General features: G+C 46.4%; 1 protein-coding gene across 2 annotated transcripts; it reads right to left on the reverse strand.

The window, feature by feature from the left end:
- Positions 1 to 261: 261 nt before the first annotated feature.
- On the reverse strand, positions 262 to 12808 carry LOC136199637 (usherin-like). Of its 2 annotated transcripts, XM_065989884.1 has the most exons (37): positions 12593 to 12808; positions 12119 to 12466; positions 11753 to 12058; positions 11422 to 11700; positions 11079 to 11366; positions 10702 to 11028; positions 10363 to 10648; positions 10205 to 10311; positions 9957 to 10150; positions 9807 to 9912; positions 9610 to 9756; positions 9258 to 9551; positions 8898 to 9203; positions 8571 to 8850; positions 8411 to 8517; positions 8165 to 8358; positions 8012 to 8117; positions 7817 to 7963; positions 7465 to 7758; positions 7105 to 7410; positions 6774 to 7053; positions 6618 to 6724; positions 6372 to 6565; positions 6210 to 6324; positions 6015 to 6161; positions 4889 to 5964; positions 4349 to 4829; positions 3984 to 4295; positions 3626 to 3925; positions 3252 to 3566; positions 2932 to 3198; positions 2565 to 2879; positions 1918 to 2514; positions 1560 to 1868; positions 1238 to 1504; positions 814 to 1182; positions 262 to 762 (listed from the first exon to the last, which is right to left on the reverse strand). In XM_065989884.1, the coding sequence occupies exons 2-37, from the start codon at positions 12132 to 12134 to the stop codon at positions 497 to 499; spliced, it is 9807 nt and encodes a 3268-aa protein (XP_065845956.1). In that variant the 5' UTR covers positions 12135 to 12466; positions 12593 to 12808; the 3' UTR covers positions 262 to 496. The 2 variants fall into 2 exon arrangements, with proteins under 2 accessions (XP_065845956.1, XP_065845957.1); XM_065989885.1 differs by lacking the exons at positions 6618 to 6724; positions 6774 to 7053; positions 7105 to 7410; ... (2 more) ...; positions 8012 to 8117; positions 8165 to 8358.
- Positions 12809 to 12960: the final 152 nt, after the last annotated feature.

Genomic DNA, 12960 nt, shown 5'->3' on the forward strand with positions numbered 1-12960 from the left:
TTTGCTTTCAATATTTTCATTTATCAGTATCTGGCTATATATAGTGAGACGGTTTGGGGTCGACAATCTGAATAACGAATAGTAGGTCTTCGGCCATTGTTTAGGAGTCAGAAGCCCCTACCACGAAGTTTCTGTTGAAGGGCTCGTTGACTCAAGTCATCAATAAATTTATCGACGACGAAATCGCTCTTCTTATAGTCAACGGTGCCCGGCCAAACTCTTTAATAAGCAGATGGTAGCTACAGCGGCGCTGCGACACGGTGACACAACTCAAGCTATTCTTATGATTGACAGTACTCGAGATAATACGCTAGTCCTGCCCGTTGCCACTAACACTATAACATTCACTGTCTATAATTAAAATATTGACTCCAACAATCCGTAGTGCAGTTACTAATGGCTACCAGTAGAAGGCCCCAGTAGCAGTGCCTACTAAGTGATTCGTGCTGCTAAAGCTGTATGCGCGTGCAATGAAAAGGTTAATTGCTGCATGTGCCTACAGGTAAATTGTCGGCTCCGACGAGACGCCGCCGGTGAACGACGGATTTTCGAATGCATGTTCTGCAACGGGTCCCGATGTTGGAATCGTCGAAGAAACATTGCCACCACTCATATCTAAGTAGGGGTCTTTCAATTGAATAACTTCCAAATTTGCCTGACGACGTCTCTTTCGCACGCAGATGATAACAATCACGAGTACGATTAGTACCAGTACGGCTACAGAAACAGCTACAGCAATGACCATTGACATATCATCACTCCCTAAATGATGATAAATAAAAGCGAGAAAAAACAACGTTGTACATGTCTTACCTCGTGGTTCAGACGTACTCGGAATAAGGAACTGGCAAGGATCGCTGCTCGGACCGACGGTCGTTTGTCCGCAATCGGCGCGACTTTCAGCTTCCATAGTTACCGTGTACCACTGGTCGAAGTCAATCGTAGACTCATCGACCTCCAAGGTATCTGATCCACCGACCGATTGTCCGACGTACTTGGTATCACTAAAGACTTGCCCAATGCCCGTTTCGTTTCCTTTGAACAAATTGACACGGTATCCTCGACGTTCACCGCGCCAGTCCGACATAGAAACGTCCGTGTAATTTAATCGAATCGCCTTCACTTTGTCTTGATTTCCCTGAAGAGCTTCGCAAGTGTGAATCACAGCCGCAGACAGGGGAGCTGGAACAAACGACATTAAATAACATACTCAATTGTCATTTGAGCACATGCATACCTGCTGCGCAAGTTGAAACGTTTCGAGTTCCAAATGCACCCGCTCCTCGCCCAGAATGCGCTCGAATACGCACGGTATAGAGATGGTAAGGCTCGAGGCCAAAGAATTCAGCTTCACCAGTCACGTTCGTCGTTTTGTATACGTGACCTTGATCAGACGATATGTTTGCTTCCACTCGAAATAGAATTCCATTAGGCTCGACTGTCCACGAGAGTTTCACCCACGTCGAATTCTTGCCGACCACGGCAATGTTTGGTTTATCAGGTACTTAAAAGAATTCGATAGTTGAATAAATGAAATAATTACTTATTGCGAGACAAACCTCCTTCTCCAGTTCTGTTTTTTCCAGAAGCGAAAGGGCCTTCCGCATCGACGCTACACGTTTCTGCCGCGATTCCTACGTGATATACAGTGTACGGCGTTAGTTCAGTAAGCAGCGCTTCGTGATCTCCAGCGTCAAAGTCTGTTTTAGACGGTTTGCTATCGAGACTGTTGAGCGGCCAGTACCGCGCGACGTAGCCGCACAACACGCCGTTCAAGTCAGATTCCAAAGGCGAAATCCAACTCAGAAGAAGCGTCGAGCTTTCGTTCGTTCGACTAACAGTGAAATTTCGCGGAGGGGACGATGGAGCTAACAACGATTTTCACAATCAAATAAAACGTTTTCAAAATTAGCTTACCAGATGAAGGCGTCTGAAAATAATGAAGGTCAGATACGTCTCCGAGCGATCCGTCCGCGTAACCGGCAACAAGCGTAGCCAAAAAAAGCGTATTCGGCGTCAAATTTTCCACACTTGCACTCGTCTCATTGGCATTGATAACTCGCGTAGAGAAGCGAATAGGTCTGTCTATCTGTTGAACAGTGAGTGTATAGTTCAGCAGATTCGGGTGTAACGGTCGCTCCCAATTCAAAGTCACCGACGTCGACGTAAGATTCCAATGAGTGACGTTGCGCGGTGTTCTATCATCGGGATCTACAAGTTTCGTGAACATTAGGATCGGCTTGCTGCCGGCTCCCTCTCCTGAGATCGTCTTTGCTCGAATAATGACAGAGTACTGTGCCGGATATTCGAGTCCTTCTACTTCTTGAAATCGTGCCGTTGGATTGTTCTGGTGAATGATTGTGAATATTTTTGGCGTTCCTGTTGCGTTGGCCCACTGCGTGGTGATCTCGTACTCGGTGATAATGCCGTTGGGTTTCTTCGACGGAGACCACGAAACGAGTAGACTCGCTCGTCTCGTCGCATCGACCCGAACGGCATCAGGTGGACCCGGCTCTAAAAACCCAATCAAATCATAAATAATAAATCTCGTTATCAGTTCCTACTTCCTTGATTGGTGCGGATGACAAGTAAGTCTGACGTAGGACCTCGGTGATCGTAGAGAATGTTGAAGGCTCGCATGGACAACTGATATTCTGTGTATCCTGTCAAATCGGCGACTCTCCATCGAAAGAATCGGCCATCCGGCAAGCCGAGTTCGTCCGGACGCAGATCCACGTCTTTTGTCCATCCCGTTGCCGTTTCAGTAATGCGATACGAATAAGCGATCCGACCGTTTGGTGACCTAGGCAGCTCCCATTCGAGAAGGACGGACGATGCGCCGACGTTGGGAATTCGAAACGATCCAAGCGGACCAGGAGCTGCGTGACAGGGAAAAAATAAATAATCATACTCCATCTTCTATACACGTACTTCCTTCGAGTGTATAGGCAAATGTGACGGCACTTGCATTTCCACCTTCGGTCTTCACTTCAATCCGATAGTAAGTGTACGGAGACAAACGATCGAGTACGTAAGACTCATCTCTCGTCGTCACGTTTTGCTTCTCTCCTTTCTCATCATCTGCACTGTAGACTATTACGTAGCGCGAGATTTTGCCAGCGGACGGAGCTAGCCACGACACTGAGATGCTTTCCGGTGTACCTGACCTTGCTGTCAGTCCTCGTGGAGCTCCAGGAACTAAAAATAAAGAACAATCAAATAATGAAAAGCAATACGAATTATTTACTAACTTTGCTTCAGAGTAACGACGTGAACGAGAGCGGTCTTCTCGCCTAGTCCCTGCGACGTTCGTGCTCGCATGTAGATCGAATAGTTCGTTCCTTCCGTAAGGTTTGTTATGATGATGTTACTTTCGTCTCTTTGAACCGTGAAGTTGGCAACAGAGACCAACGACGTCAAATCGCGCCGACGACGATTTGACGACGAGAATACGAAAATGCGATAGTCCAAAATCTCCCCGCGAGGTTCCGACGGTGCCGTCCAGCTCAGAGAGATCGCCGTCGAGCTCACAGGATCAGCCCGTCCAACAGAAGGAGGACCAGGAACTACACGAAGAAATAAAGTCTCCATAATTCAAAACTATTACCGTTACCGTACTCCTTACCGTCTTCACTCGTCCGCACTGTAAGATCGTCGCTGACCGGTCCGAGGCCCTTGTTTGTTCTACCGCTCACTTTGACGATATAAAACGTGTACGGTAAAAGGCCGCTAAGCGTAGCCGACGTCTCTGTTCCGCGCACTGTTACTGTTTTCTCCGCTTCGCCGCCCTTCTGAGCGACGTACGTGACGACGTAGTCGCGAAGAATACCGTTGCGACTACCACTAGGTATCGCTTCCCAAGAAATCCGTACGCTGCTTTTTGTGGCGCGAGCCAGAGAAACGTTTGCTGGAGGCTCATCGGGAACTGTGAACAAATGGTAAATGCAGAAAAATCATTAGACATTAGATATTTGCTTTTTTACCGTCTTCCGGAGTGGTGAATTCGTAGGGGTCTGACAGTGGCCCGAAGCCAATCGCCGTTGCAGCGCTAACTCGTATTCGATACTTTCGTCCAGAGAACAGATTTCTCACTGTTGCGTTCGTCTGCGGTGCGACGGTGGCGATTTCGGCTTGTGCCAAAACCCACTGACCTAAACTGTCTTCGATCTCGACCGCTACTTTGTATTTCGTGATTTTGCCGTTCTGTTCAAACCGATCAGGTGGTTTCCATACGACACGAGCTTCTTTATTAGGTAGAGTCGTGACCGCAATATCGATAGGACTCCCATCCGGACCTACACAAATCACCGACAGTTTGTACACGAAATTCCCTTCTAAATGGACTCACTGTCTTCTTGCGTCTTTGCCTCGTCAGCTGCACTCAAGCTAGAGTTATCTCCGTCAAACGCTTCAATTTGGACTCGATAATTAGTCACGGGCTCTAAATTTTCGACCTCTGCTTCACGTTGCGATCCGTCAACGCTCACTTCCAAACAAGTGACGCATTCTTCTGTCATTAAATCTTTTCGGCAGGCAATCACAAGAAATCTCGTTGGAGAGCCGCCTAGAGACCACGTAACCTTCATTGTTCTGCTGGCTGGTGTCAAGCTTTTGAGTGTGGGAGATATTCCCGCTTTCTTTGGTAGAGGATTTTCTTTCTCCCACGGTGTGGATGTCAATCCAGATCGGCTATTGGCCCGAATCGATAAGTAGAACCTGTCGCTATTCAAAAGAGTTTCCAATCCTTGAAGCACAGACGTGAACGTTTTCAAAACGCACACACCGTCGGTAGCGCAATAGCAAGACTCGTCACGATCAAGACATTGAGACTAGACAATCAGAAAGCCAAAGATCACTTATGAGTGTCCAATTTTTTAACGCTGCATACCTGAATTTGCGAAGTAATTGTACCGCGTCCTTCGCTCGTCGTCGAACTCTTTGTCTTTGAGATAGTCCACTCGATCGTTTCAATTCCGCTCTCTTTGTCCATTGCCCTCAGTTCGAGAGTGAACACCGATCCAGTTCGACCTTCCGAGCAAAGATCTAAATCTCTGATAGGACTCTGCTCGCGTTTCCACACGATAACGTCGGTGATCGACGGCGGAGTGAAGTCTGTGTAAACCAAAGCCGAACTGAACGCCTGATGTCCAAAGATATCTTTTGCCGTCATCTCAACTTCGTACGTTTCGCCCGATTCAAAGGGCTTCGGATGACGATAGACCCAATTCTGTTCTAGAGCGGTGACATTCTGAGATGAAATCAGCCGCTGATAGGTAGCGTTCTTCTGATAAAGCGACAGTCCGAAAGACGTAATTCCCGAGTAATTATACGTTTGGATGCCGGAGAAGGACAGTGGCGGCGTGACGACGTCGTATCCAAACTGAGGTCGTTCAATAGGAAATAGCAGTGACGGATTTTTCTTGATGTACGTGTTGTAGAAATGGTTTTCCCAGCTAACACTAAGATCTTGTCGACGTTGATCCGTTTGCCAGTTTTTGTATTTGGCCGATGTGAACTGAAGCTTGTGACGAGTCGATAAAGCAACCGAGGAACCTTCCACTGTGTCTACCAAGATAAGACTTCGAACGATTGAGGTATGGGAACCGTGAGCGACCGTCAATTCAATCAGATTCATTCCCGAGAACGGATGAATGAAAATGGGATAACGAACGGGTTGATGATCGATTCGGTGAGACTGACTAAATCGAGGCGGCATCACGAGGAAGCTGTCTCGACGCACGAGAATATAGACTTTCCACGTGTACGTTAGTGGACACGTGAAGAAGCACGTCCACCCGTTCCAATACACGCTGACGTGATCTCGAAGAGCGCTGTCGCCGGACAGTACCGTTGCACTGACGTGAAGGCGAGCTGGCGGTCGCGATGGTAGAGCCACGTCGTTGCACTGATTTGGCCATCTTCGAGGAGGATCGAGGCAGTTAAAAGGAGTGTTGTCAATTGTTTCTATAGAAATAAAAATGTTCGATTTGTGCAATTGTTACTACGACTCGTACCGAGACATTCGGTGATATTTGCGAATGGCTTTTGTGATAGAATGCACGTGTCGCACTTCTGTCCATCGGCACCGTCGCGGCACAAACATTGGCCCGTTGTCAGGTTACAATTTTCGCTCACCGAACCCGGTAAATAACATTCGCAAACTGAAAACACTTCAACTTAGCTGCGTGTAACTATAAGAGACGCTTTACCTCTAGTTGTCCGCGCTTTGACAACGGGAGTAAGAGGACCTCCTCCCGCACCTGTGAATGCTTGCATCCACACTGAATACTCGCCAAAAGACTTCAACTTTGACAAAGTGTAATTCTACAACACGGGTTAGATTGCGATTATCAGTTGAGAATTAGTCGTACCGTAGAACTTGGAGATGCAGTCACATTTTGGACATCACTTGGCACTGCGAGCCCGCTCTCTCTTTGATAGTAAATGACGTACTTCTCCAACAGTCCGTTGATCAGAGTACACAGCAGTTCGGTCCAAGTTATTAGAAGCTCCTTTCTTCCAACGGTTCCAACAACGGACAAATTCCGAGGAACGCCAGTTGGTCCTTATTGATTAGAACATAAGTATTAGTTATTACAAATCAGAGTTCGCCTTACTGTCTTGTGCTGTCAAAACGATATTTGTATTCCAATCACCGTAATACTTTCTTCCTCCTGGTCCATCTTGAGACACCGCGTAAAGAAAAACGTCGTACCACGAGTAACTAGAAACATATCCTAAGATCATCAAGGAGAGGAGGTAAAGATTAGAACCTTGTCAAGTTGGTGATCACAAATTCCCTTTCGTTTTGCACATGAGCGTTGTTGCCGTTGCCATAATATTCGCAATCACACATCATTTGAACTTCTCTCTCCTCGGAAGAGGAGTAGTAAGTGGAAGAGCAGTAATAAGAAATGTGCGTTTCCACAAACAATCCATTGACATCCCTTGGAGACGGGTTAGACCAAGTCACTTTGAGACCAGCCAGACCGTCAATGCTTGAACTTGAACTGACGTTCTGGATAGAAAGAATTGTCGGACTTGCAGGAGGAGCTAGAACATCCCAATCTAATGTAGATAAAGAAAGAGACATTCCTTACAAACCTCCGTAAGTTCTTGCAGAGAGTTCTGCAGAGAAAGGACCCGGACCAACGCTTGTATAGGCTCGAACTTTGACGTCATAAACTACGTACTCCTCCAGGCCAGATAGAGTCAAAGAAGTAACGCTTCCGCTCACATTGACAGAATGAGGATCGGTATCGAATTCGTCTCCTACGTAGTTAATCTCATAAGCAGTGATCACTCCATTCTGATCAGCGACAGAGAGAGTTTCCCAACGAACGATAAGATAAGCCGGACTCGCGTAGTCACGGTACCGAGAAACTGACAACAGACGCGGTGCTTTAGGAACTACGAGAAAGTCAATCATGGAAGAACAATGCAAATGTGAATTATCTATTTCACCGTCCTCTTCCGTTCGAACTCTCAGAGGAGGATCCGGTCCTTCCGGACTCAAGTCTTCTCCGGTAGCCGCATCCATCGTGATCGTGTAGCTGGTAAAAGGACTAAGACCTCTCAGCGTTGCGTTGTACGCATTGACGTCATCAACGTCGTATCGTCTTCGCAGCGACTCTCCATCCGCCCGATAATATATGTTGTAGCTAGAAACGTTGGAATTGTTCAAAGGAGACCACTCTATCAGAATGGTAGTAGAAGATAAGACGGTGGCCGTAATATTTTGAGGTGAAAACTCAAGAACTAAAATGAAATTTTCTGATTGCAGTCAAATGAAAACCCGGTTGTGTGACTATCGTACCAAGACATTCGCTTATATTAGCGAATGGTTTTTGCGATAGAATGCACGTGTCACAATTTTGTCCTTCGGCGCCATCGCGGCACAAGCATTGGCCAGTTGTCAGGTCACAATTTTCGCTTACCGAACCCGGTAAATAACATTCGCAAACTGAAAACACTTCAACTTAGCTGCGTGTAACGATAAGAGACGCTTTACCTCTAGTTGTCCGCGCTTTAGTAAGAGGACCTCCTCCGGCACCCGTGAATGCCTGCATCCACACTGAATACTCGCCAAAAGACTCCAAGTTTGACAAAGTGTAATTCTACAACACGGTTTAGATTGCGATTAGTAGTTGAGAATTAGCCGTACTGTAGAACTTGGAGATACAGCTACGGATTGGACATCACTTGGCGCGGCTGGCCCAATCTGTCTTTGATAGTAAATGACGTACTTCTCCAACAGTCCGTTGATCAGAGTACACAGCAGTTCGATCCAAGATATTAGGAGCTCCTTTCTTCCAACGGTTCCAGCAACGGACAAATTCCGAGGAACGCCAGTTGGTCCTTATTCAATAAAACATAAATACTGGCAAATGTAAATCAGACTTTGCCTTACTGTCTTCTGCTGTCAAGACAATCCTTGGATTCCAATCGCCGTAGTATTCTCTTCCTCCTGGTCCATCTTGAGATACCGCGCGAACAATAACGTCGTACCACGAGTAACTAGAAACAAGTCCCAAGAGCATCAAGGAGAGGAAGGAGGTAAAGATTAGAACCTTGTCAAGTTGGTGATCACAAACTCAGTTCCATTCTTCAAAAAAAACATTTCGTTATGATAATCGCAGTCACACATCATTTGAGCATATCCTTCTGGTCCAAAACCGTTATAGTAGACGTAGGAAGAACAACAGAAATCAATACGTATTCCCACAAACAATCCATTGACATCTCTTGGAGACGGGTTAGACCAAGTCACTTTGAGACCAGCGAGACCGTCAATGCTTGAATTTGAACTAACGTTTTGGACAGAAAGAATTACCGTACTTGCAGGATCAGCTAAAAGATGAAACTCAAAATTAAAAATGACAAAATTCTTTACAAACCTCCGTAAGTTGTTGCAGAAACATTCGCAGAAAAATGACCCGGACCAACGCTAGTATAGGCTCGAACTTTGACGTCATAAACTACGTACTCCTCAAGGCCAGATAGAGCCAAAGAAGTATCGCTTCCGCTGACATTGACAGAATGCGGATCGGTATCGAATTCATCTCCTACGTAGTTAATCTCATAAGCAGTGATCACTCCATTCCGATCGGCAACAGAGAGAGTTGCCCAACGAACGATAAGCCGAGCCGGTCTGCAGCCGCGACAGTTCCGGGTAACTGACAACAGACGCGGTGCTTTAGGAACTACGAGAAGGTCAATCATGAAAGAACAATGCAAATGTGAATTATCTATCTGACCGTCCTCTTCCGTCCGAACTCTCAGAGGAGGATCCGGTCCCTCCGGACTCAAGCCTTCTTCGGTAGCCGCATCCATTGTGATCGTGTAGTTGGTAAAAGGACGAAGACCTGTCAGCGTGGCGTTGAACGCATCGACGTCATCGACGTCGTATCGTCTTCGCAGCGATTCCCCGTCTGCCCGATAGTATATGTTGTAGCCAGAAACGTTGAAATCATTCAAAGAAGACCACTCTACCAGAACGGCAGTAGAAGATAAGACGGTGGCCGTAATATTTTGAGGTGAAAACTCAGGAACTAAAATAGAATTCTCTGATTGCAGTCAAATGAAAAACCGGTTGTGTGACTATCGTACCAAGACATTCGCTTATATTAGCGAATGGTTTTTGCGATAGAATGCACGTGTCACAATTTTGTCCTTCGGCGCCGTCGCGGCACAAGCATTGGCCCGTCGTCAGGTCACAATTTTCGCTCACCGAACCCGGTAAATAACATCCGCAAACTGAAATACACCAATGTAACCGTGCAGTGGTTTTTAAAAAGACGTCTTACCTCTAGCTCGGACAATTGGAGTAAGAGGACCTCCTCCCGCACCTGTGAAAGCCTGCATCCACACTGAATACTCGCCAAAAGACTCCAAGTTTGATAAAGTGTAATTCTACTAAGCGAGTTAGATTACGATTATCAGAGAATTAGTCGTACCGTAGAACTTGGAGATGCAGTCACATTTTGGACATCACTTGGCACTGTGAGCCCGCTCTCTCTTTGATAGTAAATGACGTACTTCTCCAACAGTCCGTTGATCAGAGTACACAGCAGTTCCATCCAAGTTATTAGAAGCTCCTTTCTTCCAATGGTTCCAACAACGGACAAATTCCGAGGAGCACCAGTTGGTCCTATTTTTATTAAAACATAAAATATTAGTAATAACAAATCAGAGTTCGCCTTACTGTCTTCTGCTGTCAAGACGATATTTGGATTCCAATCACTCTCGTATCGTCTTCCTCCTGGTTCAACTTGAGACACCGTGAGAACATAAATGTCGTACCATGAGTAACTAAAAAAACAAGTCTCAAATAAGCAAGATGAGAAGGGTAAGGATTAGAACCTTGTCAAGTTGGTTATCACAAACTTAGTTCCGTTATTCAAAAGAATCCTTTCGTTAAAATGCTCACAGTCACACATTTTTTGGGCGTATGCTTCATCGAAATCAGCAAAATTGTTATAGATGACATAGGAAGAACATTGATAATGAATGTGTATTCCCACAAACAATCCATTGACATCCCTTGGAGACGGGTTAGACCAAGTCACTTTGAGACCAGCCAGACCGTCAATGTTGGAATTTGAACTGACATTCTGGATAGAAAGAACTGTAGGACTTGCAGGCGCCGCTAAAAAATTTCTTCAATGATCTATTGTTTTTTGAACCATTTACTGTACTAACCTGCATACGTTCTAACAGACTGATCCAAAGAGAAAGAGCTGGGACCAACGTGGGTGAAAGCTCGGATTCTGACGTCATAAATGACGTACTCTTCCAGGCCAGTCAGCGTCAATGACTGAACGTTCCCGCTCACATTAGCTGTATGAAGTTCCGTATCAAACTCTGCTCCAATGTAGTAAATTTCATAAAGAATGATAATTCCGTTGCGATCTTCCGCAGGAGGAGGATCCCACTTGACTTGAAGTTTGCTCAGGCCGCAATTTTCCCAATAGTTAAAACAAGGATCAATAGGGGTGACTGTTAAATTAGTCGGCGGTTGACTAGGCGCTGTGAAAAAACAATAAGCATAACTATATAGAAGAATCGAGTACTCTAACCATCTTCGTCGGTAGTCACCGTTATTGGCGAACTTTCCGGACCAATAGCTACGGTAAAAGCACTGACGCTGACGTTGTAACGAGTAAACTCATTCAATCCGGTAAGAGTAAGTGAGAGCATTTCACCGGGAACCAGCTGGGAACGATCAGTCATGACTGTAGCATACACAACCGCGTAGTACACAATGATGCCATTGCGATGGCTAACGGGAGGCGGGTCCCATGATACGTACAAACTAGTCGAATTCAAGACAAGAACAGAGACATTATGAGGAGGAGCACTTGGAGCTGAACAAAAAATTACATTTCACCACTGAAATGCGCGTCATTTTGTTTCCTTTACCTGTCTGTTCCGTATAGGCGCTGCTGCAGCTGGACGAACCTTCTCCTGCACTTGTCCTCGCAAAGACAAAGATGTGATACAGCGTAAAAGCACGCAGTTCTTCGAAGATGACAAACGTAGTCGTTCCATCAGTGACGTTGCTATGACACAGTTCCAAATCACAAGCCAATACCCTGTAACCAACAATGACTCCATTGGGCTTCATAGGAGGCTTCCATGACACCAACAAAGCAAGTGAACCGTTCGTCATAGCCGTTACATTGACCGGAACGTCCGGCACTAAATAGAAAAAAAATTCATTTTTGACGTCACCATATATAGAAAAACGTACGGCCCTTCGCGCTATTTATTTTCAAGGGAGGACTAGGCCCTTTAGGTCCTTCTCCCGCACTCGTTCGAGCTGCTATAGTTATCTTATAGTCTTCAAAAGATTCAACAAATAAGGTGTATTCGGTTTCGTTGACGTATAACACCGACGGATTCGTCTCGTCAATTCGCTGATAGTAGATGGTGTAGCCAATGAGAATGCCGTCGACGTCAGAAAACGGAGGCGGCTCCCAGGTGAGAAGAACCGACGAGACAGACGAATTGAATTCGATGACCACGCCGCTAACGTTGCGCGGAGAAGCAGTGGGAGCTAGAGAGAGAAAAACGCAATTTAGGAATGGCATCGATTAATTAATTGAACCGTCACCACCTTGTTCCGGAGGCATTGTTGTCGTCCAAAGCGGCGAACTTTCTCTGAACAACGTTGGCGTGGCAATTGTGGTTGGCACAGACGTCGTTGTAGGCTCCAGTGTTGTAGGATACTCTGTTGTCGGATTCTCTGTCGTAGGCTCCAGTGGTGTCGGAGTCGTTGGTTCATGTGTTGTAGACTCAAGTGTTGCAGTCGTTGGCCCATGCGTTGTAGGCTCTAGTGTCGTCGGTCTTTCCGTCTCTGGCGTTGTTGGCAAAGATGTTGTTGCTGTTGGCGCAGCAGTCGTCTGCGAAGCCGCTGACCAAAGCAGCAACTTGAAGACCAGAACGACGCGCAAATCCGTTCGTCCTACCATTACAAAACAACGTTCTGCGCGTGTCCGGCTGCTGGTCACGTGTATGGCTTTGTTCCGCGTTTTCCTGGCCTCAGGGAGGCCACCAGTAATGCGGAAACAGGACCTTCGCGTGTTCTCACCTTCGATTTGACCATGACTTGGTTGATCGCACGACGTACAGTAGAACGAGTCACGGTAGTCAAGCTCGCTTGCACCTCAGTTGCTCGTTCCTGATCGGGCGAGACAAGCGGGGGCTGACTAGAGATGAAAACCCGACGACTGTAGGTGCGGACAAGGGCTTTCGGCAACGATGCGCAATATCTGAGCCTGATAGCAGGAGATCGATTCCACGTACGTCTACGCGGTTCGGGAGGGCGGTAAGGGTATGACCAGCAAACGTCCCTGATTCTCTAATTGAATGAAAGGCTAAGCACACAAATAGCTGTTATAAAAACAGGCATGTCTGCATGTAAGGGGCGCGTTCGAGTCAAAGCTCTCCCATGAGGAG

This window comes from Oscarella lobularis, chromosome 1 (assembly GCF_947507565.1).
Source record: "Oscarella lobularis chromosome 1, ooOscLobu1.1, whole genome shotgun sequence".
NCBI lineage: Eukaryota > Metazoa > Porifera > Homoscleromorpha > Homosclerophorida > Oscarellidae > Oscarella > Oscarella lobularis.

Coding starts and splice junctions, on each gene's coding strand:
- LOC136199637 (XM_065989884.1), bottom strand. Junction 11,367..11,421: donor CGCCTATACGGAACAGACAG/GTAAAGGAAACA, acceptor TTTTTTGTTCAG/CTCCAAGTGCTCCTCCTCAT. Junction 10,312..10,362: donor GTGATAACCAACTTGACAAG/GTTCTAATCCTT, acceptor TTGTTTTTTTAG/TTACTCATGGTACGACATTT.